Source organism: Podarcis raffonei, chromosome 4 (assembly GCF_027172205.1).
Source record: "Podarcis raffonei isolate rPodRaf1 chromosome 4, rPodRaf1.pri, whole genome shotgun sequence".
Classification (NCBI taxonomy): domain Eukaryota; kingdom Metazoa; phylum Chordata; class Lepidosauria; order Squamata; family Lacertidae; genus Podarcis; species Podarcis raffonei.
In genome coordinates, this window is record NC_070605.1 from 18,139,766 (window position 1) to 18,166,761 (window position 26,996).

The following is a 26,996-nucleotide window of genomic DNA, read 5'->3' on the forward strand; positions in this document are numbered from 1 at the left end:
AAACAAAAACATCTTGGAGGTCCTGGGCCACAGGGAGGCTAGGCTGGCCTCAACCTGAGCCAGGGCTTTTTCGGCTGCGGCCCCGATCTGGTGGAACGCTCTGTCACAGGAGACTAGGGCCCTGCGGGACTTGACATCTGTCCGCAGGGCCTGCAAGACAGAGCTGTTCCACCAGGCCTTTGGCCAAGGCACAGCCTGACCCCCTCCTTTGGTAATCCTCACAGAACTCTAGACCAATGGTTGCCATTAATTTGATTTTGAATTGATTTTAAAATGAAATGATTTTAGAATGCCGTGTTACTTTTATTATTGTTAGCCGCTCTGAGCCCGGCTTCAGCTGGGGAGGGTGGGATATAAATTATTTATTTATTTATTTATTTATCTATCTATCTATCTATCTATCTATCTATCTATCTATCTATCATCATCATCATCATCATCCAAATTCTGCTCCCCAAGTAAGTTATGCCATGTCTAAGCAATTTCTCTTATTCTCTATGCAGCACTTTCTGCTATTTTGCTTTATTTATTTTGATACGCTCTTTACCTTCCACTCTGGGCTATTTGCCTTGCCATATAAAATTGTCTATCATTTTCTGCCTACTTTCCAGTTCAGAAAGATCAACAAGTAAAAACAACGATACAAACAAAAAACTGAGTTACAGAGAGGACGGTCATTTTAAAAGGCATAAATTTTGTCCTCTTGGGACATGTTTAATTTTGTTCCACCTTTCCGAGACTGACTTTACTCCCTGAGCCAAGGTCTCGTGATTTACTTTGCCTACCCTCTTAGTTTCAGATGCTAAGTTTATGCATCTAAATACCTAAGTGAAGTGGTATATGCATTCTATCCTGTGAAGCAGGGAAGGGGAAGCTGTGTCACTCCAAAAATTGCTGGACTACAACTCCCATCAGCCCCTGCTAGTGCAGCCAAGGATGATGGGAACTGAAGTCCCAACGTATCTGGAAGGTCATAAGTTCCCCACCTTTGCTGTCAATAAATATTAACTGTGACAGCAACACATTTTGAGATAACTCCATATATTTCCGTAATCTGGAATACATAACAGTAGCAATAACCAAACTCATGAAAGAAACCAGAGAAACAGGAGCGGTAATCTGGGAGAAAGCTTTTAAATGAGGAAGAGCCCGAATAAACTCAGCAATTGAAGCAGCATCAGCAAATTTTGAGACATAACACAGAGGCTCAGTAAAATGGAAGAAACTGAATGGGATGAAGCCACCACTTCCACTTTATTTACCTCATTAAAAGCAGTTATTAGTAAAAAGAACCCAAAAAAAATCCCATAAACCTAACTGAATACAATATTGAAAGAACAGGCAGCCCAAACTTCATCAGACACTGGAAGACAGACACTAGAATTTTAACAATACTCTGTCTGGTACGAGGTTAGAAAATAGAGGCAGTACTTTTTTTCTGGGGGGACGCAGACCCCTAAACATTTGGTGAATCTAATGGAAGAAGAAACTTTAAAATTTTTAATTTATTCTCTAGCATGGTGAATCATCAGTTCCGTTGTTACTCCCGATGGCGGCCTCATTTCCTGTCTTGGTGTTTCGTGAGTCTCAGACGAAAGCGAGGGTTTAATGAGTACCCCTAAATATATATATTTTTTTGGGGGGGAAGCACTGGATAGAGGTAATTTCAGACAGATAATGTCTAACATAACTGCTTTGGAAACATATAGGAGACTTTTCGGTCTTGTCGTCCAAAATCTAACCTGCACGTGGATTATCAAATGATCAACGAATCTCTTACAATGAGGCTATTATTCTATTTGCCTGGTTTACTGGTCAGTTTCTAGCTTTCAAGTCTATTACAGGAAGACAGGTATCTCCTGTGGAAGAGCCTGGATTGTTTTCTTTCCTCCTTTCTTTACCTCTCGTCCCAAAACTTCGCGTTCATCTCTAGTCTTTGGCCCAAAGTCCTTCCAATGTTTTGACTCAAGTTTCACCTTCCTGCCTCGCTCCCAGCAGAGCGGCACGCCAGAGTCTGAGCCCACCTGAGCTCAGCTGCTCTGGAGACCTTACAGTAGCACCAAGCCCCGGCCTGCTATCAGGGAGTCCTGGGGGAGAAACAGCAAAGCGCTTTCCCTCATTCCAGGAGAGCTCTGCAGCCTCCTGTGGAAACTACGGTACAGCATCTGCTTCCACCGAGAGAAGGGGAGGCTGGCACAATCTGCTTCCCACCAGCTTCTTCCACTCTCTGCCCACGCATTTTTGAAGCACGCTATTCTCAGCCCTAAACACTAAAAAAAAACCACGTCGTTTTTTAGGTTCTTAGGAACCTGGATTCTGAACTCGGTGCCACACTCAGCACTTCTAAGTCTTCGCGGCATGCACACAGCACGTGATCTGGGCTCGAAGGGCAAAAGACGAGTTAATAACTTTTGACAAAGTTGGTAAGTTCACAAAGGTAAGAAAAGGAGGAGGCTAGGCAAGGAAGGTTGACGTCCATCTTGCACCCTTAGCATGGCAAGTTGTTGTATACCAGCTCAGGCCATTGCTGCATCTTGTTCATAATCATCTATCTGATTTGATTGAGAGTTGTTCCGCCTGGCCTTTGGCTTGGAATCAATTTGATTTCCCCCCCCCCTTTCTTTTTTCATTTCTCCTTCTGTATTGGAACTTCTATTTGGGGACTTCCCTGGCTTTTTTCTGGCCCATGTAGGACCAGTCTGGATAATTAGCCTTGGTGAAGACTTGACGTTTTTCTCCCAAAAAAAGTTTTTGATTGAGTTTCCACTGAAATGAGGCTGCATTTTAATGTTGTATTTTAATCTTGTTTTAAATCTGTATTTCAATCTTTAATCTTGTTGTTTAAGCTGTATTTCAATCAATTGTTTTTATATTTGGTGTTAGCCCGGTCTTGGCTGGGGAGGGCGGGGTATAAATAAAATTATATTATTATTATTATTATTATTATTATTATTATTATTATTATTATTATTTCAGCTGCCATCAGTTCTCCAGGGTTTCAGGCAAGGTTTTCCTCCAGCCCTATCCAGATATCCCAGGGATTGAACCAGGAAACTTTTTGCAGACAAGAGTGTATGCTCTACAACTCAGCTGAAGCCTTTCTCTTCGAATAAAAGCCTCTTGTGCCTTCATGGAAAAGCACTAGCAACCATTCTAGGTCCAGGCTGTCAATGTTTTGCAGGAGTGATTCAAGCGCATACTGGAAATTTAGGTTTGCACAATCAATACAGATTAAAGCACCCTGCTGACCTGGCACAACACAACCACTGAAAAGAATCAGATTTTTTTGCAATGGGGAAATGCACTGAAAATTGTGGGAAGAATCTTCCCTATCAAAGGCACACACAAATTTGGGGGTCTCGTTTACCCTGAAGGTCTAGTTCTGGCCACTGGAGTAAAACAGAGGCCAATTCTATTTTTCCCGAGATGGTGAAGAGATGCGTTTCAACTGCCGTTGCCTTTAGGTAATAATCTTAAATTCTAAAACGGCACTTACCACTCCTATTCCTTCAAAAGCGAAGACAGCCGTGCCAAAGAAAAGCGGGTACCTCTTCCAGTCTGCCACTAGAGGCAGTTTTCGAGGAATGGATAAACCCTGGCAAGAGACATCATAATGAAAACAATATTGACTTTCTGTAGTCCGTTACGCCAACCCAATACAAGCCCGTCCTGAGCATTCTGGACCATTGAAGTTTCTGGACAGACTTCAAGGACAGCCCCATATACAGAGCATTACAGCCTTCTAACCTGGAAACGACTACAGTTGCAGCCCTAAGCATGTCTTCTCAGAAGTAAAATCCCGCTGGATTCAATTGGGCTTACTCCCCAGGAAGCGCAGCTAGGATTGCAGCCTAAGGCATGAATAACCGAAGTTAGGCCCAATTTCTCCAGGAAACTAGATACAAGTAGGTAAAAGGCAAATCTGGACATCTTCTAGGTGCGTTAGTAGGTGGGAAACTATTGAGTATTTGTGGAAGAGCTGGGCCATTTGAGTGCACTAGCACAGCCCAAAAAATCTCCACTGCTGAAGGAAGGAAGCCTCTGAGTACCAGCTGCAAGGAACCGCGACTGGGGTGAGTGCTATTATGCTCAGATTCTGCTCGCAAGTTTCCCATAGGTATCTCATTGGCGAGAACGAGATGCATGGGTCACTGGTCTTATCCAGCACCAAGGTTTTTCTTATGTGGAGTCATTTTTGAATTTTATTAATTCTGATGCTGCATTTTATGTTTTATTTTATGCTGTTTTTAAGTTGCATTTTAATCAATGTTTTATATTTGTTGTTAGCCGCCCTGAGCCCAGTTTTTAAGCCGGGAAGGATGGGGTATAAATAAAAAAATATTATTATTTAGTATACCGGAATTATACTCTACCTAGGGCTGGGTGAGTCCTGGTTTTCAACATCATGATATATCACCAGCTAAACATCGCGATGGGACGCGGGTGGTGCTGTGGGTTAAACCACAGAGCCTAGGACTTGCCGATCAGAAGGTCGGCAGTTTCAATCCCCATGACGGGGTGAGCTCCCATTGCTCGATCCTGCTCCTGCCAACCTAGCAGTTTGAAAGCACGTCAAAGTGCAAGTAGATAAATAGGTACCGCTCCGGTGGGAAGATAAACGGTGTTTCTGTGCGCTGCTCTGGTTCACCAGAAGAGGCTTAGTCATGCTGGCCACATGACCCGGAAGTTGTATGCCGGCTCCCTTGGCCAATAAAGCGAGATGAGCGCCACAACCCCAGAGTCGGCCACAACTGGAGCTAACGGTCAGGGATCCCTTTACCTTTATCAATACATCACCCAGCCCTACTCTAGGTAGACTGGTAGCATCCATGCCAAATGCGTGGGTTTGGAACACGCCAGGTTTGTATTTTACCTGTTAAAAACGCCCAACTATAATTGGGGAGTAGGGCAGAGGGATTCCCGTGCAAGGCAAGAAGCACATAATCCTGTGGTTGAAATCTTGGGCCCCTTAAGGCTCACTAATGGACAGGTCAGCGCTGCCCCTGCGCCGGACCCTTAAAAATGCACAAAGGAAAAGGTAATTGCCCTGTATTTCCTAAGTAATGGAGATGCGGTGGTGAATCACGATGACCTTTAAACAGATGAGTGAATCTGAACAAGTCGACTAAAAGGTCGTTGTCATTCAGCGGTGTTGGTTCTGGCTATCCACCGGATGCATCACTCAGAACTGTCAGCTTCTGTTGTTGTTTTCACTAATCTCCATCCACCCCCAAACCTACACACAACATGGGGCTGAAAGTTTCATTACACGTATGCAATGAAGGTGGGCTGGGAATTAAGCCGAGACCTTTTTGGTTGCAGGAGATAAGGCTATTGATCAGAAGCTGCTAGTCACAATGGCTACTGAGTGCTTCCAAGATAAGAGGCAACATGGTTCTGAATGCCAGTTCTTTGGGAACAGCAGCAAGACAAGACTATTCCCTTTATGCCCCGCTTGCTGTGGTCTAAACCACTGAGCCTCTTGGGCTTGCCGATCAGAAGGTCGGCGGTTCGAATCCCCGCGACGGGGTGAGCTCCCGTTGCTTGGTCCCTGCTCCTGCCAACCTAGCAGTTTGACAGCACACCAGCGCGAGTAGATAAATAGGTACCACTGCGGAGGGAAGGTAAACGGTGTTTCCATGCACTCTGGCACTTGTCCTGGTGTCCCATTGTGCCAGAAGCGGTTTAGTCATGCTGGCCACATGACCCAGAAAGCTGTCTGTGGACAAATGCCGGCTCCCTCGGCCTGAAACAAGATGAGTGTTGCAACCCCATAGTTGCCTTTGACTGAACTTAACCGTCCAGGGGTCCTTTAACTTTTACCTTTTTACCTGCCATCTGGTTGCCAGACGTGGGGAAAGGAATGGTGGACTGGATCAGCCTTTGCTTGCATCTTGCAGGGCTCTTCACACCTAGCTCTGTGTACGCTTCCAGCTAAAGCAGTGCTAAAATGGATTACCACCCGCGAGCCAAAGCGCAGCCCCCAAGTGTGACGCTGGGAGGAAGGAAAGAAAAATGAGTGCAGAAGCAGGTCCTTACTCACCTGGATAACATATTGATAAATGATTACAAGACTGATGGCCATGGCTATGTTTGCGAGGAGTGAGAGCACAGACAGACTCCGAAGATCGCGGATGAAGACCAAGAGGACAGTGAAAGGGAGGAAACACAGCATATATATTCGCAGATCAGTAGTCATTTTGTCTGAGGGGCCACTGACTCCTGTGGTGTTCACACCAGATTTATTTCCAAGAATCCCTTCGTGAACCTGCAAGAAACAATACAGGTTATTTTTAAATGACTGAAATTAGTCAATTAGTACAGTTTCAAAATGAGGGAAATGCCTTGTCTTCCCAGGATAGGGCACCTTTATCTTCAGCTCTTAGACCAGGGGTCGGCAACCTGCGGCCCATGGGGGTCGTTTAACTGGCCCATGGACCCCCGCCACCTGCTCAGTTGGCTCCCATGCACCGCACTAAACTGGTGCAGAGCACAGCAGGGACCGCCTTCCATGATGCTGCCCGGCTTCCCATTGGCTGCAGGAAGTTCCTGCAGCCAATGGGAAGCTGCACCCGCCTCCTCCATGCCGGAAGGAGAGACTTAAATAGCGTTTGCACATTCGTGTGTGCGCACAAACTCCGGCCCACCGCAGCGTCTGCAGGACCGTGAACCAGCCCAAGCCACAAAAACTTTGCCAACCCCGCCTTAGACCTCCTTTATGCCAATTAGCTATCAGGGTAAGCTAAAGATGCTGGTTTTGGTGTAAAAAGGCCTGCAGTTTGGGGCAAGGATACCTGAAATATCGTCTCACCTCTTAAATACCCGATCAATCACTGACAAGCTGCAGCCTTTGCGTTTTCCACACAGTTGCCATACAACCCAAGAAATCTTGGTCAACCAAAGCAAGTTTTTGCCCGTGAAACCTGCACACATTTGATTCTGGACAATAAAAACAAGTTTCGAAGGAGGAAAGCATACGGTGTTTTGACACATGCATCCCAGACCAAACGGGACCTTAGGAGAGGAACTAGCTCCTGTGGATGAGTGCCTCTGAGATAGCCTTCCCCATTTTGGTCTGCTACAGATGTTTGGAACAAAACAGCAAGCATTGGCTGGTTCGGCTGATGAGAGCTGCCATCCAAAATATCAGGAGAGCACTGGGATGGGAGAATGCTCTTCTAAGACATAAAAACTTTCCGGTAGCAGACACCAGGCATGTGTGTGTTAATAACGATTCACTGAAATGATGATTATCAGGGTGCAGAAACCAGAATGTTTTTGAAATATCAACCATGTAAAAATAACATGCTGCCCGAAGAATAGGTGATGCCTTTCATTCATTAAAAAGCTTTTTATGATCAACCAATGTCAGCTAACAGTCAGCTTTAAAAGGTTCAAGCCCCACATTGGGTGAAAGATTCCTGCATTGCACAGGGTTGGAATGAATAGCTTTTAATGCTTTCTGTTTTATTATGCTTTTTATATTTCTTGGAAGCTGCCCAGAGTGGCTGGGGCAACCCAGTCAGATGGGCAGGGTACAAATAATAAGAATGTCGTTGTTGCTGCTGCTGTTAAGCAAAATGGTAGCACTTCACTAACTTCAAGGATGCCATGTTACAAGACGGGCAAAATATCCGATTTGCCAGTTGCAGCACAGCCAGGACTGAAAAGCAGACAACCTGAACAGAGACACACGCATGCAGGAAGTTAACAAAACAACCATGAAAGAGCAACCGGCCTCCTCCTCCTTCTCCCACATTTCGTCTGGGGCCGAGCAGCGGTTTACTGCTGATTGCGATAAGATGATTGGTAGACGTGTGACTCATCTTCTGCCTAACCTAGTCTCCTTCGCAATGTCAGACTCAATATCATCAGCATCTCCAACCACTCGGTCACCATCACTTTGAAGCAATGGCAATTTCCTCCAGTGCGTCACATCACAGAGTTAGTAATCTTGGGCCAGGCCATGGTAAACATTATCCCGCTCTCCCCACACACACAAAAAGAAGAAGAAAAAGAAACATAGTCAGAAGTAACTTGGCAAAACAAGCTTCCAACTTTGTGATTTCCTCCATGCAAGATTTCCAACCCTGCAATGGTGTTGCTGGCCCCAACACCGTAAAACAGAGCGTTTCCTTTTTTTTCAAATGACTTACTCCAAACGTTATACAGTGGTACCTCTGGTTACGTACTTAATTCGTTCCGGAGGTCCGTTCTTAACCCGAAACTGTTCTTAACCTAAAGCACCACTTTAGCTAATGGGGCCTCCCACTGCTGCCGCACGATTTCTGTTCTCATCCTGAAGCAAAGTTCTTAACCCGAGGTACTATTTCTGGGTTAGCGGAGTCTGTAACCTGAAACGTATGTAACCTGAAGTGTATGTAACCCAAGGTACCACTGTACTTAAAAGCTTATATGCCGTCTGTGCAGTTGTACTGCCTAAGGTAGCCAATGGCGGTAAGAGCAAAAGCAGCATGCAAATACCTCGGGTTACAGACGCTTCAGGTTACAGGCGCTTCAGGTTACAGACACTGCTAACCCAGAAATAGTACCTCGGGTTAAGAACTTTGCTTCAGGATGAGAACAGAAATCATGCGGCGGCAGCAGGAGGCCCCATTAGCTAAAGTGGTGCTTCAGGTTAAGAATAGTTTTAGGTTAAGAACGGACCTCCGGAACGAATTAAGTTCTTAACCCGAGGTACCACTGTAGCGCAAGCAACCCAACAGGCAGGCAGCCCCAAGAATGGCTCTCAAGTAGGGTTGTCTACAAGTTGCAGGAAAGGCTCTCAAGGAGCTCAACACTCATGAAAGGTAGCAACCTTCTTCCCGAGCAATCAATGGCAAAAAGGAGAAGGGAGATGGCTTTCTGAAGCCGTTGGGGTACCTTACGGAGGCTTGGAGCAACATTCAGATGAATAATGGACTGCTATTAGTATTAATGAAGGGACGCGGGTGGCGCTGTGAGTTAAACCACAGAGCCTAAGACTTGCTGAACAGAAGGTCAGCGGTTCGAATCCCTGCCACGGGGTGAGCTCCCATTGCTCGGTCCCTGCTCCTGCCAACCTAGCAGTTCAAAAGCAACACAGTGCAAATAGATAAATAGGTACCGTTCCGGCGGGAAGGTAAACGGCATTTCCGTGCGCTGCTCTGGTTCGCCAGAAGCAGCTTGGTCATGCTGGCCACATGACCCGGAAGCTGTATGCCGGCTCCCTCGGCCAGTAAAGCGAGATGAGCGCTGCAACCCCAGAGTTGTCCGCGACTGGACCTAATGGTCAGGGGTCCCTTTACCTTTACCTATTAGTATTAATAGATGTGCAGCCTTCACTCTCGGGTAGCTCAGAAGAACAGCAGAATACTGCAGCACACTGCCTGAAGAACAGAAAGGAGACATCGGCTTGGTAGCGAAAGAGCCCTTGCCCACGCAGGAGCCTTCTGCTCGTGCAAAGTGGGGGTCTCCGATTTCCTTCATCCCCCAATGTAGCCCCTTGATCTTTGTTGTTAGCACACCCTTGCAGAAAGTCCCTTGGACTTCCAGAGGAACCACTTTTCAGAGGGCTGCAGCGGGAAAGGGTGGGTCTAGAGAGACCCACTGCGTAAGTGGAACTGTCTGTGGTTCTTATTCAAGTCAGTAATGGCAGCAGCATCAAAAGCAAGACCACAAGTGGTATATCAAAGTGAGTTTGGAGAGAGAAAGACAGAGAGGGGGGAGGGAGGGAGGGAGGGAGGGAGGGAGAGAGAGAGAGAGGGAGAGAGAGGAGGTACGATGCTTTGCTTGACACAAATAATGGCGCACAGCCGAACTCCGGAATTCACTCCTGCAAGGGGCAGTGATGGCTGCCAGCTTGGATGGCTTTGAAAGAGGATTAGACAAATTTGCAGGGGAAAAGGCTGTCAATCCACGGCTTCCAGCCACAATGGCTAGGTTCCCTCTCCACTGTTAAGAGGCAGCATGCCTCCAAACACCAGGTGCGGGGATCTGCAGGTGTGAGGAGTGCTGTCATACTCAGGCCCTGCCAATGGGCTTCCCGTGGGTGTCTGGCTGGCCACAGGAAGAACAGGCTGCTGGCCTAGATGGACCTTTGACCTGACCCAGCTGGGCTCTTCACGGGAAATTACAGATACGCGCAACCTGCCATTTTTTCCTATGTGCCCCAAGTGTTTCCACATCAGTAATGAATTTGGGAAAAGTTGGATGGAGGCGATCTTGGTTCCTGGGTAGGAATTACCGTACTTTTCCATATACAAGACTAGGGTGTTTTTTACTAAAAATAATGTTAAAAAGGGGGGTAGTCTTATACATGGGGGCAATCTCCCCCCATTTTCTTAATTTTGAGTCCCCCAAAATAGGGGGCGTCTTATACACGGAAAAATACTGTAATTTGGGGAAATAAGGTGACTTCCTCTAGACCAGTGTTTCCTAATGTTGGGTCTTCAGCTGCTTTCGGACTACAACTCCCATCATCCCTAGCTAGCTAGACCAGTGGTCAGGGATGATGGGAATTGTAGTCCGAAAACTGGAGACCCAAGGTTGCGAAACACTGATCTAGACAACGAAACACTGATCTAACACTGATCTAGCAGCAACGAAGGAGGGAGGGGGGAACTGAATTGATTTTGGAGCAGAACTTATTGGGAGGAAATTAAGAGGAAGTGACTTGGGACCATCTGGGTCTTAGTACCCATCTCCAACTTCTGCAGTGAAGCAGACTGCATGCTGTCAGAGAATAGATTTATAATAATATAATAATAATAATTTATTATTTGTACCCCGCCCATCTGGCTGGGTTTCCCCAGCCACTCTGGGCAGCTTCCAACGAAGATTAAAAATACATTAAAATGTCACACATTAAAAACTTCCCTGAACAGGGCTGCCTTCAGATGCCTTCTAAATGTCAGGTAGTTGTTTATCTCTTTGACATCTGATGGGAGGGCGTTCCACAGGGCGGGCGCCAATACCGAGAAGGCTCTCTGCCTGGTTCCCTGTAGCTTTGCTTCTCGCAATGAGGGAACTGCCAGAAGGCCCTCGGCGCTGGACCTCAGCGTCCGGGCAGAACAATGGGGGTGGAGACGCTCCTTCAGGTATACTGATTTATCTCTGGTATGTGTTTCTCTGGCCATCTACTGAGGGCAAATGAGCATAATGGTCACAAATCCAATACTGGGGTGGGGTGTCAACTGAACAACTTGCTTGGGGGCGATTTGCAGAGGTAGCTGTTTGCCTTTGGCGACAGTTGTTATTTCAAATTTCCACCTATACATACAAATCAGCATTCAAATTTTATGAAAATGAAGTCTTTAGGTCTGTGCCCAAAACACTGTAAGGACCTAGCAACACTCTTCACTGCTTGGGTGGGAACAGCTGGTGAAAGGGCCCACTCTGTTCCCTCTTATTCTTTGCAAGTAATCAGCAACTGCTGCCGCTTACCTTCTCAACACAAAAGGAAAATGGAAAAGGAACAGCCAACACTTAAGCCAAGCTGAAGACGCTGTTCAGAAGAACAACACAGACAGTTTTCACCGGTGTTACGTGTGGGCGTACGCAACAGCTCTTTTGAACAGCAGGTGTACGAAGCAGCCAGAGCTAAACTGTACCCACAAATTTCAGCGCAGTTGCCACAGCAAGAAACAAAGGAGGCAAAATTGCAGGGCATTTTTATGAAGACAAGGGGCTGCATTCAGGCCTCACCTCCGCCAGCCTCCTAGCCATGGTTTGATGATCAGGAACAAGCCATGCGCTCAAGTGCTCTCCCCTCCCCTTCAAGTTCTCAGCAGGGCTGGGCGATATTGCGCCCAAAACTGGTTTGTACTCCATATTGTACAATGGGCCACTGGTCCCATCACCTCCTGGCAAATAGAAGGGGAAGAAATGGAGGCAGTGAGAGATTTTACTTTCTTGGGCTCCATGATCACTGCAGATGGTGACAGCAGCCACGAAATTAAAAGACGCCTGCTTCTTGGGAGAAGAGCAATGACAGGCCTAGACAGCATCTTGAGAAGTAGAGACGTCACCTTGACAACAAAGGTCCGTATAATTAAAGCCATGGTTTTCCCAGTAGTGATGTATGGAAGTGAGAGCTGGACCATAAAGAAGGCTGATCGCCGAAGAATTGATGCTTTTGAATTATGGTGCTGGAGAAGACTCTTGAGAGTCCCATGGACTGCAAGAAGATCAAACGCATCCATTCTTAAGGAAATCAGCCCTGAGTGCTCACTGGAAGGACAGATCGTGAAGCTGAGGCTCCAGTACTTTGGCCACCTCATGAGAAGAGAAGACTCCCTGGAGAAGACACTGATGCTGGGAAAGATGGAGGGCACAAGGAGAAGGGGGCGACAGAGGACGAGATGGTTGGATAGTGTTTTCGAGGTTACCAGCATGAGTTTGACCAAACTGCGGGAGGTAGTGGAGGACAGAGGTGCCTGGCGTGCTCTGGTCCATGGGGTCACGAAGAGTCGGACATGACTAAACGACTAAACAACAACAACTCCATATTGTGAATCAGTTGCATGATTTCTGATCTGGCAATAGATCACGAACCATGACGTGTGTGTGTTTGTGTGTGCTATGCTAAAATCGCAAAGGGGGGAAAACCGTGAAGCCACCCAGTGCCTCTACATACTGTAGCTCCATCCTTATTTCAGACATCGTAGTATATCGGTATATCGCCATGTTTAGCTGGTGATATATTGCAATGTTGAAAACCAGGTATCACCCAGCCCTTGTTCTCCGTTTAGTATAACTGTTCCATCTATTTATACCGGTCCCCTCCTTTTGTGTTGCATTTCAGACTATAAGCTCCTCGGGACAGGGACCTATCCTCTACTACTTTGCAAAGGTCCATGTCCAATAATTGTTTAATTATTATTCGCTGCTGTTTAGCTTTACTGTTTACTATTACTATAGATTCTGATGGATTGTTTAATGTTGGTTTGTTTGATATAATTTGTTTACTGTAAAGTTATTGTGACTTTTTGCTATTCCTATTAATGTTGGATGTTTTATTATGTGTTTGTATGTGTTGGAAGCTGCTCAGAGTGGCCTGGGGAAACCCAGTCAGATGGGCGGGGTATAAACATTAATTGTTGTTGTTGTTGTTGTTAATAAGGTAAAGGGACCTCTGACCATTAGGTCCAGTCGTGACCGACTTTGGGGTTGCGGCGCTCATCTCGCTTTATTGGCCGAGGGAGCCGGCGTACAGCTTCCAGGTCATGTGGCCAGCATGACGAAGCCGCTTCTGGTGAACCAGAGCAGCGCACGGAAACGCCATTTACCTTCCCGCCGGAGCGGTACCTATTTATCTACTTGCACTTTGATGTGCTTTCGAACTGCTAGGTTGGCAGGAGCAGGGACCGAGCAACGGGAGCTCACCCTGTCGTGGGGATTCGAACCGCCGGCCTTCTGATTGGCAAGTCCAAGGCTCTGTGGTTTAACCCACAGCGCCACCCGCGTCCCTATTATTATTATTAATGGCACTCTATTATTAATGGCTACTGCTCCTCCTCTTCCATTATTATTATTAATGGCACTGTATAAAGGAAGAGGAGCAGCAGCAGCCTGGTTACTCAATCAGACCCAAAAGGCCATCTAGTTCAGTATCCTGTGGCCAAGAAGGACTTGAGCACAGTTTTGATTCCCAGAAACAGGTATTCAGAAGCAACACTACCATTACTCCCTAGGTTCCTCCTTCCAGTACATCAGAGAAAGCAGAAGGAAGAGAGTGATTCCTCAGACATTACAGGTTCACCATGCATTTGCTTTGCAAACAGAAGAGTCTCTACCAGCACACAGAAGTTCACTGCAGAGAAAGAAGCCACGCATGGTCTCGAATAGAGATACTGTGACACAAGGATGTGGAACAGCAATTTATATTTTTTTTGCTATGGCTAGTTTACTGTGGTAGACAAGTACACACTGCAAAAAAAAAAAGTTTTCCCTTTAAGAAATAGAATTACATTGAATAGCCATTCTGATAGCTAGCCCTTTGGCTCCCCCTACAGAGTGAATACTCCATAACAGCAAATCTTCTGACATGAATACGAACTGGCCAATCTTATCCATGATGACTGGCAGTGGCACTCCAGAGTCACACACAGGAATCAGAACTGAACTTGGGATGTTTGGCTTGCAAAGAACATCCCCTTTCACTAAGCTATGACTTTTTCCCACTGGGATATGGTCTGGTCAGCAACCGAATAGCGGACAACATACAACCAACAACAAACTGCACGGGCCTGCGAGCACTCCAGTTGGAGAACAGCCTTTACCAAAGGTGTCATGGGCTTTGAAGACACTCGAACTCAGGACGAAAGGGAGAAAGGTGCTAGGAGGAAGGTACACTTGGCAAATCCACACCGTGATCAACTCCCACCCGGAAACCCACTGTGGAAGGACGTGTGGTTCCAGAATTGGCCTCCACAGTCACTTACGGACTCATTGTTAAAACCTTGTTTATGGAAGACAATCTTACTTGGCTATGAGTGATCGCCAAGGAAGAGGAGACCGCCAAACATCCCATGCACACTCACTCTGACTCAATTCAGTGGAACTTGCTTCCGAGTAAAACATGAACTGGATTGAACTGGCGGCGACCTTTCTCAGGTGGGCCTTTTCAGCAGTGGCTCCTCGTCTGTGGAATGACTTCCTAGCGTGCTGTACCTTTATCAGGAGGAATTTGAAAACCTTCCTGTCTACCCAGGGATTGGATGGCTGAAGAATACTTTTCCTAGCCACCCCAAGATCACTGGTGGGGATAACGTTTTCAGCTGTAACAGCTTTCAGAATGTGTTTTGTTTTGTTTTTCAAATTCTGCATCCTTTTTTTAACCCTGGGCTCCTTCAGGAAGACGGGTGCAATATCAATTCCACGGATAAATTTATTGGCTTACTTGTTTCACGTTTTCTGCCAAGAACACGATATAAACGCTGCAGAACCCCAGCTGTGTAATCACAAGGAAGAAGTCCACAACGTATCTGTAGTGGCGCAATGAGAGAGAGAAAACTCAAGTTAACTAGTGTTTATCTGCGGGGAGGCAAAGATTTGGAGGTCACATCCAATGCACTGAGGAGTCGTATGCAATCAAATGAAGCTTTCCCTGCAAAACAGCAATTTGCTACCTTCCTTCTGGAGTGCCTACACTGACTAGGCAACGTACATAAAATCAAAATATAGTGGTGGGCAAATCTTCCCTTTTTTTCTTTCTCTTTTTAAGGAAGGGAAATGGAAACAGACTCGTTAGTCAGTGCAAGGACAGAGATATGTTTCTCTTAAAACAGGCATGAAATCCAGGTTGACGTCGAGCTTTCCTAAACCTGTTAGTACTCCCTGAACCACAAGGATCAAAGCGTTTCATGAAGTCTCCAGGCAGATTTCACACCCGCGCAAGAGAGTCTGTTGACGAGCTGGTGTTGTGCACAGACAGAGGCAGCATTTGGTTTACAGGGCAAATCAGACAGGGACGACGCAGCAGAAGGCCTGGGAGCAAATACTGGTGCAGCAGTGCTAACGCAAAGCCAGCGAAAGGAACTCGAAGCCTTTGGAGCGCAGCGCGAGTTCCCGCTGTGCTCCAAAGGCTTCAGGCGGCTATCCCTGAAGCCTTTGGAGCGCAGCAGGAACTCGCTATGCGCTCCGCAAGCTTCGGGTTCCTTTTGCTGAAGCTGGGAAAGCAAGACTCTCCTGGCTTCAGCAGAGAGGGAGAGCTGCGCAGCGCCCCTTCAGCCAAGCGGGGGGAGAAATGGAAGGGGCTCCGTTTCTCCTGCCGCTTTGCTGAAGGGGCGCTGAGCAGAGTGGGGGAGAAATTTTTTTTCTTATTCTCCCCCTCTAAAACAAGGTGCGTCCTATGGTCGGGTGCGTTCTATAGAGCGAAAAATACAGCAATTCGTTCTTAACCTGAAACTGTTCTTAACCTGAAGCACCACTTTAGCTAATGGGGCCTCCTGCTGCTGCCGTGCTACCGGAGCACGATTTCTGTTCTCATCCTGAAGCAAAGTTCTTAACCCGAGGTACTATTTCTGGGTTAGCGGAGTCTGTAACCTGAAGCGTATGTAACCCGAGGTACCACTGTACCGCATTTTGTTGGCAATACAGTTCTAACCCTTCAAGGACCCCACCTCAGGACAGAGCAGTCAGAAGAGTCAGAATATGTCCATTCTCTGCTTGCCCCTGCTTTCCATTCCCAGAGCCATACCATTTGGTAACTGGAACACGCTAGATGCTGGATAGCTCAGTCGGTAGAGCATGAGACTCTTAATCTCGGGGGTTGTGGGTTCGAGCCCCACCTTGGGCAAAAAGATTCCTGCATTCCAGGGGGCTGGACTAGATGACCCATGCGGTCCCTTCCAACTGTACAGTTCTATGATTCTAGGTCACACCGCCACAGTGCCTGCAATGGCAATATCACTTTTGCCGCCGTTTGCATCAGTAGGCTGTGAATGCCAACTCTATTAACTAAAATGCGTCTGCATTTGATTAAAGGTAAAGTGACTAGGTTATCGTGATCCGTGGAGATCTTGATGGATGCCTTTTTCGGGGACAAAAGAGCCTGGGGATTTTGCCTGCAGTAAACTTACCCCTCCCCCCCCTACTTATTTTTTATGAAACAGAAACACAACAACACCTATATGAGCTGAAAAATTCCCTTCCAACACGTAAGGGCACCTTCATTACATAACTTCAGCAAACTACGACACATGTCTTTACCCTGGCTTTCAACGCCCGAGATACAGTATTTTTTCATGACCCACCCTAGCCTTCTAATTGTAAAAGGTTTTTATCTGATCGGAACATTATATTTTTGCACTGTTCACCCCACCTTATGGTGAAAGGTGGGCAAGAAAGCAAATAATAGCAATAAATGAATAGCAACGATATAAATTCTATGTACTGTTCTTTATCTACTGTGTTCTTATCCTATGGGATAGCTCAGTTGGTAGAGCATGAGACTCTTTTAAAGATGAACAAGGAAGATATTTGGCTATTGAAATTCAACTTCAAGGAGAAAAAATTTTGATTGTAGGGGTGTATGCACCGAATGAGGGGAAATCTGAATTTTTTAAGAAGTTGCATGAGGTTCTCTTGGACTATATGGATTACAATATAATTTTAATGGGAGATATGAATGGAGTTGTTTCTACAAATATGGACAAGGCACAAAGACAAGTAATCACCAAAGATGGGAGATTACCAAAGACTTTTTTTTGAACTGACTGACAATATGGACCTGATTGACATTTGGAGAACTAAGAACCCTCTAGAGGGAGAGGGAACTTTTTTCTCTGAAGCAAAAATGACCTGGACTAGAATCGACCAAATTTGGATTACTAGAGGAATGGCACCAAAGATAAAAAAGGTAGAAATCTGCCCTAAAACCTGCTCCGACCATAATGCTGTAAAGATGGAGATGAAGCAAATAACACCCGGTTCCTTCAGATGGAGGATGAATGACACCTTATTTAGAGATGAAGAAGTATACAAAAAGGCCCAAAAAACTTTGAGAGACTATTTTGAAGTAAATTTGGCTACTAATGTTGAAAAAAGAGTAATTTGGGATGCTAGTAAAGCCGTGATGAGAGGGTTTCTGATTCAACAGAATGCAATAAAGAAGAGAAGTCGAAATGAGAAAAAGGATAAAATTCTGGAGAAAATAAAAGAAGGAGAGAAGAAACTGAGAGCAAAGCCAAAGTCACAGGAGATTTTGAAAGAAATAAAGCTACTTCAGGTACAATATATGGAATTGATGAACCAGGAAATAGAATGGAAAATTAAACAAATGAGACAGAAGACATTTGAATCAGCAAATAAATGCGGGAAACTATTAGCATGGCAATTGAAAAAAAGACAAAAACTAAATACAATTACAAATCTGGAAGTGGAAGGAAAAGATATACATAACCTAATTGAGATTAGAAACTGCTTCCAGAAATATTTCAAACAACTTTATGCACAAGGGCCACAGAACGAAATGGACATAGACCGATTTTTGAAGATAAATGGATTACAAAAAATTTCACAAGAAAGTAAGCTCATGTTGAACTGTAAGATAACTGACCAGGAGATAGAAGGTGCCATTCTAAGTATGCAAGTGGGCAAGTCTCCAGGACCGGATGGGTTGTCTTCCTGCTACTACAGACTTTTGAAAGAGTGGCTATTGCAACCATTGAAGGAAGTTTGTAATGAAATTTTGGAGGGGAAAAGGGCACCAGAATCGTGGAAAGAGGCTTACATTACACTAATACCAAAAACAGAGACTGAAAAGACTCAACTTAGGAACTACCGTCCCATATCCCTATTAAATGTGGATTACAAAATCTTTGCTGACATTTTAGCTAAGAGATTGAAAAAAGTACTGATTGAGGAGATTCATAAGGACCAGGCGGGCTTTCTCCCGGGTAGACATCTGTCAGACAATTTAAGGAATATAATTGACATTTTGGAGAAGTTAGAAGTGAACATAAACACTAAGGCAGTTTTGATATTTGTGGACGCGGAGAAAGCCTTTGACAATATTTCTTGGAGCTTTATGAAAAAGAACCTACAGGGTATGGGGGTAGGCCATGGTTTTGAGAATGGTATTGGTGCAATATATTCAGAACAAACGGCTAAACTAATTGTAAATAATGTGGTTACAGAACAGTTCAAGATAGAAAAAGGGACACGACAGGGATGCCCAATTTCCCCCCTGCTTTTTATTTCGGTCCTGGAGGTTTTGCTGAACATGATTAGAAGGGACCGGATGGTTAAAGGTATACAGGTCGGAGCCAAACAGTTTAAATTAAGAGCGTTTGCAGATGATCTAGTTTTGACACTACAGGAGCCAGAATCTAGTACTAAAAGAGTCTTAGAATTAATTCAAGAATTTGGTCAGGTTGCAGGATTCAAATTGAATAAGTTAAAAACCAAAGTTCTTGAGAAAAACTTAACACCGATAGAGAGAGAAAAGTTCCAGAATGAAACAGGCCTGACTGTGGTTAAGAAAGTGAAATATTTGGGGATTAATATGACAGCTAAAAATGGGAATTTGTTTAAAGACAATTATGAAAAATGTTGGGCTGAAGTGAAAAAAGATTTAGAAATTTGGTCGAATTTGAAGCTTTCCTTGTTGGGTCAAATTGCAGCTATAAAGATGAATGTATTGCCTAAAATGTTGTTTTTGTTTCAAACTTTGCAAATTTTGGACAAAATGGATTGTTTCAAGAAGTGGCAGAAAGACATTTCTAAATTTGTCTGGCAGGGCAAGAAGCCTAGAATAAAATTTAAGATATTAACTGATGTAACGGAAAGAGGTGGATTTGCCCTGCCAGATTTCGAACTCTACTATGAATCAGCAGCATTTTGCTGGTTGAAAGACTGGCTGCATCTTGAGAACACAGACATTTTGGATCTTGAAGGTTTTAACAATGTTTTTGGGTGGCATGCATATTTCACAAGGTGAAAGCACACAAGGCCTTTAAAAATCATATTGTCAGGAGAGCACTGTTTAATGTTTGGACTAGATACAAAGATCTATTGGAAAATAAAACTCCAAGGTGGTTGTCACCAATGGAGGCTAAGGCTCAGAGAAAACTTAACATGGAGGCCAAATGGCCAAAATATTGGGAAATTTTGGAACAAGAAGGGGATAGACTGAAACTGCAGAGTTTTGAAAAACTGAAAGATAAAGTGCGAGATTGGCTTCACTATTATCAGATAATGGAGGTTTATAATTTGGACAAGAAAGTTGGTTTCCAGGTGGAAAAATCTAAATTGGAAACAGAATTGCTAGAATCCAAAACTAAGACTTTGTCAAAAATGTATAACTTGCTGCTGAAATGGAATACTCAGGATGAGACGGTTAAATCTGTAATGATTAAATGGGCACAAGACGTTGGACATAATATCATGTTTGCTGACTGGGAACAGTTGTGGACCACCGGGATTAAATTTACGGCATGTAATGCCTTTAGAGAGAATATTATGAAAATGATATATAGGTGGTACATGACCCCAGTCAAGCTTGCAAAAATCTACCATTTGCCCAACAACAAATGTTGGAAATGTAAGGAAAATGAAGGTACATTCTTTCACCTTTGGTGGACGTGTCCCAGGATTAAGGCTTTCTGGGAAATGATATATAATGAATTGAAAAAGGTATTTAAATATACCTTCTTGAAGAAACCAGAGGCCTTTCTCTTGGGCATGGCTGGCCAAGTGGTGCCAAAGAAGGATAGAACTTTTTTTATGTATGCTACAACAGCAGCAAGAATACTCATTGCAAAGTATTGGAAGACGCAAGATCTACCCACTCTGGAAGAATGGCAGATGAAGCTGATCGATTGTATGGGACTGGCAGAATTGACGAGCAGAATCCGTGACCAGGGAGAAGAGTCGGCTGAAGAAGATTGGAAAAAAATTAAGGACTATTTACAGAAATACTGTAAAACTAAGGAAAGTTAAATGGTGTTGGATTAAAATTGAGGGGTTTCTAGCTGTAATGATATAAAGGAACATAGATGGGGGGGAAAAGGGTTTGAAAAAGGAGGTAATGTTATAATCTGTAATGCTTTAAATGAAGGATTTGCTGAACAAAGAATTTTAATTGGGATATAAGGAGGAGAAGTATGAGGAGGTCTGAGAAATTCGTTATTTAAAAGTATGGTTTATGAACTTTATGTCTTTTTTAATGTTTTTGTTTGTTCTGTTTTTGTTTGTTTGTTTAAAAATTGGAAAATCTAATAAATATTCTTTAAAAAAAAAAAGAGCATGAGACTCTCAATCCTAGGGTCATGGGTTCGAGTTCCGAGTCAGACAAGAAGATTCCTGCGTTGCAGGGGGTTGGACTAGATGACCCTCAGGGGTCCCTTTCAACTCCACAATTCTATGATTCTATAATACTTTTCAGGAAAGGACTGCCTCCCAAAGCAGCTCATATTGGTATTGAGGGGCTCTACAATCAGACTTACGAACTGAAAAGGAAGAGGCAAGGAGAGTGGAGGGTGATCGAGGAGGGAGATCAGTTTCAGATTCTTGTAGAAGCTTACCTTCCCCAAGAAGCTCGTTTCTGCAATACATTAAAGGGACCCACTTCCATCGCATAGCTTACTGTGTCGCTGTACCCTAAGGTAGTTTTTTTCAATCTGGCACAAACGAGAAAAGAAAATACTGATTATTTTCCAACTACGGTTATTGAACAAGATGCAACTTTGCAGAAATGAGTTTTGCCTCACTTTAAAAAAGGGGGGAGCACTCAGCCAGCAAACAAAGTCCAAATTGGCTAACATGCATTTCAAATTAAGCAGGCTAATTGAAGTAGGGCCATCGAGAGCGGATAACGCCAAGAAATGCAGATAAAGCCAGCCCCAGCCGTATGGCCACTGCGGCACACTCTGAAGTTAAATATAAGCTTCCAAGAAACCGAGAAGTAAACTAAGGACGGTTATCTTGCAAAGGGGAGGGGAGGCAGGTTTTGGCTTCCCTTGAGCCATCGACAAGCGCTTACCTTTGGGATAGGTAATGGCTGCATCGCACCAAAATGTGCATGCAGTGGATGGATACAATCCCAATGAACAAAAGGCTGAATGGCCCGAGCTGTGTGGAAGAGAGAAACACAGGCACAATAAGAAGAACCGCTTCCCAGGCCACACCCCTTCCAGCCACACCCTCTGCCCAGGCCACACCCTCTGCCCAAGCCACACCCCTTTCAGCCACACCCTCTGCCCAGGCCACACCCTCTCCCCAAGCCACACCCTCTCCCCAGGCCACACACCCTTTCTGGCCACACCCCTTCCAGCCACACCCTCCCCAGGCCACACACCCCTTCTGGCCACACCCTCTCCCCAAGCCACACCCCTTCCAGCCATGCCCTCTCCCCAGGCCACACACCCCTTCTGGCCACACCCTCTCCCCAGGCCATCACCCCCAGGTCCCACCCCTCACTGCCCCTGTTTTGTGCTTTTCACCTGGCTGAAATGTGTCTAATAATGCTTCTTGCTTTTCTGAATGGAGGATAGAGGGTGGGTGTGTGGAAGAGAGAGAGAGAGAGAGAGAGAGAGACTAGACTGCTGTACTAAGGTAAAACTTGCATTCATTGCTCCACCCATTTTTACTCAGGCCGACCACCATCATGCGGCCCCTGAAAGCTTGCACAGAAGGGAATGTGGCCCTCGGACTTAAGAACGATTCCCCACCACTGTCTGAAATTGTTTAACGGGAGGGCGCCTTTGCTTGCAAGTCCATAACCCTGTACGCTAACAGCAAACTCAATTCCTCCTGGTGCTGATCCGGACGTTGCCAAAACAACACCATCCACACATGGCCAGCAGGCTTGGGAGTGACCCAAAGGTTTGCAGAAGAAGTAGTAGTAGTAATATTTCAGGGGGAAACCCAAGGGGACAAAAAAAAAAAGACAATGGCCACCAAACGCAGCTAAATGAAGACTGAGCATACTCTGTAGCCGTGGAATTCTCCCAGGCTATTGGGAGGGGAACAGAATACGCTGGACAAGTGCCTCAAACCCTGATCAGAGTGATTCCGCATTGCAGTGCTTTGGGTTGCATGACTCCTAATCCGAGTAGACCCAAGCGAACCGTGCGTGTTAATTTCAATGGGTGTGTTCCAAGCAGGACTAACATTAGATGCAACCCCTTTTTTGCAGGACCCGTTTGGAGACTGCTAACGCACAGCTGTCAACAACAAAATCTAAACAGGACGTTCCCCCCTCAATGGAACTGATGAGCCACTCACCAGAAGGCCTGCATTTTTTATTGCAAGCGGGAGGCCTAGAAGTCCAGTTCCAACGTTTCCTTTGAGGAGATGAGTGAGTGTCTGTACAAACCTAAAAATGAGAGAGAGAGAGAGAGACCAACATTTGTAAACTAAGGTAAAGGTAAAGGTAAAGGGACCCCTGACCATTAGGTCCAGTCGTGACCGACTCTGGGTTTGCGTCACTCATCTCACTTTATTGGCCGAGGGAGCCGGCGTACAGCTTCCGGGTCATGTGGCCAGCATGACTAAGCCACTTCTGGCGAACCAGAGCAGCGCACGGAAACGCTGTTTACCTTCCCGCCGGAGCGGTATCTATTTATCTACTTGCACTTTGACGTGCTTTCGAACTGCTAGGTTGGCAGGAGCAGGGACCGAGCAACGGGAGCTCACCCCGTCGCGGGGATTCGAACCGCCAACCTTCTGATCAGCCAGTCCTAGGCTCTGTGGTTTAACCCACAGTGCCACCCGCGTCCCTATCTGTAAACTAGGACAATGTAAAACAACTAGAACACATGTGCCCCAGAGGATAGGTCTTCCCTGCAGCTACAGGGAAGACGGGAGGGCACTAAGGAATTTTATTTAATTTAATGATTTCAACAATTAAATTGCAATTGAAAGCCAGTGTGGTATAGTGTCAGACTAGGTGCTGGGAGATCAGGGTTCAAATCCCCCCAACTCAACCATCAAGCTCACTGGGTGACCTGGGGCCAGTCACACACCCTCATCCCAACCTACCTCACAGGTTTGTTGTGAGGATTAAATGAGGGAGAGAACCACGTACCCCACCCTGAGCTCCTTTGAGAAGAAGGTGGGATATAAATGCAATAAATGTAAAAAGGTAAAGGGTAAAGGGACCCCTGACCATTAGGTCCAGTCGTGACGGACTCTGGGGTTGCGGTGCTCATCTCGCTTTATTGGCCAAGGGAGCCGGCGTACAGCTTCCGGGTCATGTGGCCAGCATGACTAAGCCGCTTCTGGCGAACCAGAGCAGCGCACGGAAACGCCGTTTACCTTCCCGCCGGAGCGGTACCTATTTATCTACTTGCACTTTGACGTGCTTTCGAACTGCTAGGTTGGCAGGAGCAGGGACCGAGCAACGGGAGCTCACCCCGTCGCAGGGATTCAAACCACTGACCTTCTTTTTTTATATATATATAAGATATTTATTAAGATTTTTTAAAGTATTACAATAAAGTGAAAAAGAAAACAGATAAATAACAAAAATACAAAATAAGAATAATTAAAAACACATAAATTTTCCATTGCTTATTTTCCTTTAACTTGTTTCCCGGACCTCCTCATACCTCCCTTTTTTGCATTCCACCTCAAATTGTTGGTTCAGCAAATCCTTACCATTATATTATTACCTATTTATAATCCTTTTTTCATGTTCTCTTAAAGCATTACAGCTGGAAACCACTTAATTTCAATCCAACATCATTCTAACATTCATTAATTTTACAATATTTCTGTAGATAATCTTTAAATTTCTTCCAATCTTCTTCCACCGACTCTTCTCCCTGGTCTCGGATTCTGCCGGTCATTTCTGCCAATCCCATATAGTCCATCACCTTCATCTGCCATTCTTCCAAAGTGGGTAGATCTTGTGTCTTCCAATACTTTGCAATAAGTATTCTTGCTGCTGTTGTAGCGTGCATAAAAAAAGTTCTGCGAACCACTGACCTTCTGATCAGCAAGTCCTAGGCTCTGTGGCTTAACCCACAGCGCCACCCGCATCCCAGCAATAAACGTATAGTATTTTATATACATATATGTGTTTTCTTAAGTAGAAATACGGTACTTACGAAATGCTGTCCTGGTTATCGAGCTGATACTTCTTCTCTGGCGGCAGCAATTCATTTTCATTCTCATCTTCACTGTCCGAATTCTGCTCTGCTATTAAAGGCTTCATTACTTCCAGATCTATTAAAACATGAGGGGAAGAGGGAAGAACCCAATACATTTTGAGGTCGTCAAGCTGTTCATCCTGCCAGAAAGGTTCTTCAGGCAGCGCAGGAAGCAGCAATGGCCACCAACTTGGATGGCTTTAAAAAAGGATTATGTACAAGTTTGTGGATGAGGTAAAGGACCCCTGGACAGTTAAGTCCAGTCAAAGGTGATTATGGGGTTGCAGCACTCATCTCGTTTTCAGGCCGAGGGAGCCGGCGTTTGTCCGCAGACAGCTTCTGGGTTATGTGGCCAGCATGACTAAGCCACTTCTGGTGCATGGAGGACTGTGACAAGTGCCAGAGCGCACGGAAATGCCATTTACCTTCCCGCAGCAGCAGTACCTATTTATCTACTTGCACTGGTGTGCTTTCGAACTGCTAGGTTGGCAGGAGCTGGGACAGAGCAATTGGAGCTCACCCCGTCACCAGGATTTGAACCGCCAACCTTCCGACCGGCAAGCCTAAGAGGCTCAGTGGTTTAGACCACAGCGCCACCCGCATCCCAGTTTGTGGATTATAAGACTGCCCATGGCTATTAGTCACAATGGCTTCAAGGTAGGTGACATTCCCAGGCCTGCCTGGAGATACCTAGGATTGAACTTGGGAACTTCTGCATGCAAAACAGATGCTCTACCACTGAGTTGCAACCATTCTCATTATTCTAGGCACCTTCTCACGAAGCAGGGGGAGACTAGCTGATCTGGAACCAACTATGACATCATTTGGAACCAGGCAAAGCTTTCTGTTTACACTGGCTTATCATCATACAGCTAGTTGCGTTTTTTCATGCAATCCATACCTCTGAATCTTATAGGATATTTTCAACTGGTGCTTTTCGCTATTTGACTTGTTGCCATTTCTTTTTATTAGTTTTGTTACAAGCCAAGGTCGACATTTTTTTCTGATGGGAAGCTTAAATAAAATGAGTGGTGCAGACTCTTGGGTTCCAAATGTTCTTCAACTACAACTTGCGTCAGCCCTGGCCACTGGTCCTGCTAGGGATTATGGGACTTGTAGTCCAACAACTGCTGGAGACCCAAGGTTGAGAAAGGCTAGTTTAGAAACAGGGTTTGTACCTCATCTGCTCTTTGAATGAACTAGACCATCACCCTCATAGTACAGGGAAGCCAACATGGTTCCTTCCAGATTTTGCTGGACTACAAGTCCCATCAACCCTGTCCGTTCAGCATGACAGTTGGGAGCTTATGGGAGATACAGACCAGGGCTTCCCAAACTTGGGTCTCCAGCTGTTTTTTTGGACTACAACTCCCTGGCCACTGGTCCTGCCAGCTAGAGATGATGGGAGTTGTAGTCCAACAACAGCTGGAGTGTTTGGGGAACACCGACGTAAACCAACATCTGGATAACACCATGTTGCCTAACCTTGCCATATTAAATTCCACTGTGCAGGTTACATTAGCTAGTTGGAAGATTGAAATAATACAGCATACAGAAGTTGCGATCACCCCATACCCTCTTCATGAAAAACACATTAGTTGAAGGTCATATTTCAGTGCCATCCTATCTATGCCTTAATTACAGATGAATTCCTATTCAAAGATAGCTTTAAGTATTTCCTCATCAGTGCGTCACAATGGCACATTCTGCTTCGGCATAACAACAGTAAGAATCAAACGCTTTGGAGTCTTACTAAGCTGGAGATGCAAAAGCAGTTCAGTGCTTTTTCCCACAGCTACTAGATCTTGATTTTAAGGATTTTGGCGCCCTCAGGTGAGAAGGTGGAGCCAGGGAACAACCTGGTGGCCCATGTGGTAGAGCTTGGGGAAAATTTAACACCTTTCCATGCCCCAATCCATTTCTACTGGTTAGCAACTCTACAGGAAGACTAGGCCCGATGTCACATAATGCAAGAAAGGTATCCTCAGTCGCTGGATAGCAGCAAGAGGCAATAAGGTGCTGCGTTATAATGCCCTAAAATGACTCAGGGCCCTAAATGTCTTTGGGACTGCCTCTTCCAATACCAGCCGACTCAAATCTTAAAACTGGCTAGAGGCTCTGATCCTAGTCCCCACTTGGTTTTATAAGCAAGGACCCTCTTCTCCATAGTGGGGGTCTCAGCTCCAGAATGACCCTCACCCCCTGAAGTGAGGTCCTCTAGGTGATTGTTATTTATCCAGGCTTTTCAAGAGTTTGGCAACAGAGGGGCTTGATCACTAAAAGCAATATCACTCCTTCCTTGGAGGTTTTTTAAAAGAGGTTGGATGGTCATCTCTCATGTATGGTTTAGCTGAGATTCCAGCATTGCAGGGGGTTGGACCGGATAGACCAGGGGTAGGCAACCTAAGGTCTGTGGGC

General features: G+C 45.3%; 1 protein-coding gene and 1 non-coding gene across 7 annotated transcripts in view; one reads left to right on the forward strand and one right to left on the reverse strand.

The window, feature by feature from the left end:
* The window catches only part of SLC36A4 (solute carrier family 36 member 4), a 100,589-nt gene that overhangs the window by 63,706 nt on the left and 9,887 nt on the right, over nucleotides 1-26,996 (reverse strand). For 3 of the 6 annotated variants that reach the window (XR_008330104.1, XM_053385581.1, XM_053385585.1), the window contains exons 2-8: nucleotides 24,537-24,654; nucleotides 22,711-22,801; nucleotides 21,467-21,555; nucleotides 21,009-21,104; nucleotides 14,882-14,966; nucleotides 6,044-6,268; nucleotides 3,497-3,595 (exon numbers count right to left, since the gene is read on the reverse strand). Coding sequence is in view for 5 of the 6 variants with exons in the window: in XM_053385581.1 (XP_053241556.1) it covers nucleotides 3,497-3,595; nucleotides 6,044-6,268; nucleotides 14,882-14,966; nucleotides 21,009-21,104; nucleotides 21,467-21,555; nucleotides 22,711-22,801; nucleotides 24,537-24,654 (803 nt within the window). In the remaining variant the exon portion in view is untranslated. Of the gene's footprint in view, nucleotides 1-3,496; nucleotides 3,596-6,043; nucleotides 6,269-14,881; nucleotides 14,967-21,008; nucleotides 21,105-21,466; nucleotides 21,556-22,710; nucleotides 22,802-24,536; nucleotides 24,655-26,153; nucleotides 26,416-26,996 lie in introns of those variants that run through there. The other 3 variants (XM_053385582.1, XM_053385584.1, XM_053385583.1) reach the window with 3 other exon arrangements.
* TRNAK-CUU (transfer RNA lysine (anticodon CUU)) lies at nucleotides 16,206-16,280 on the forward strand. The gene has a single exon. It is a non-coding gene; the product is annotated as a tRNA-Lys (tRNA).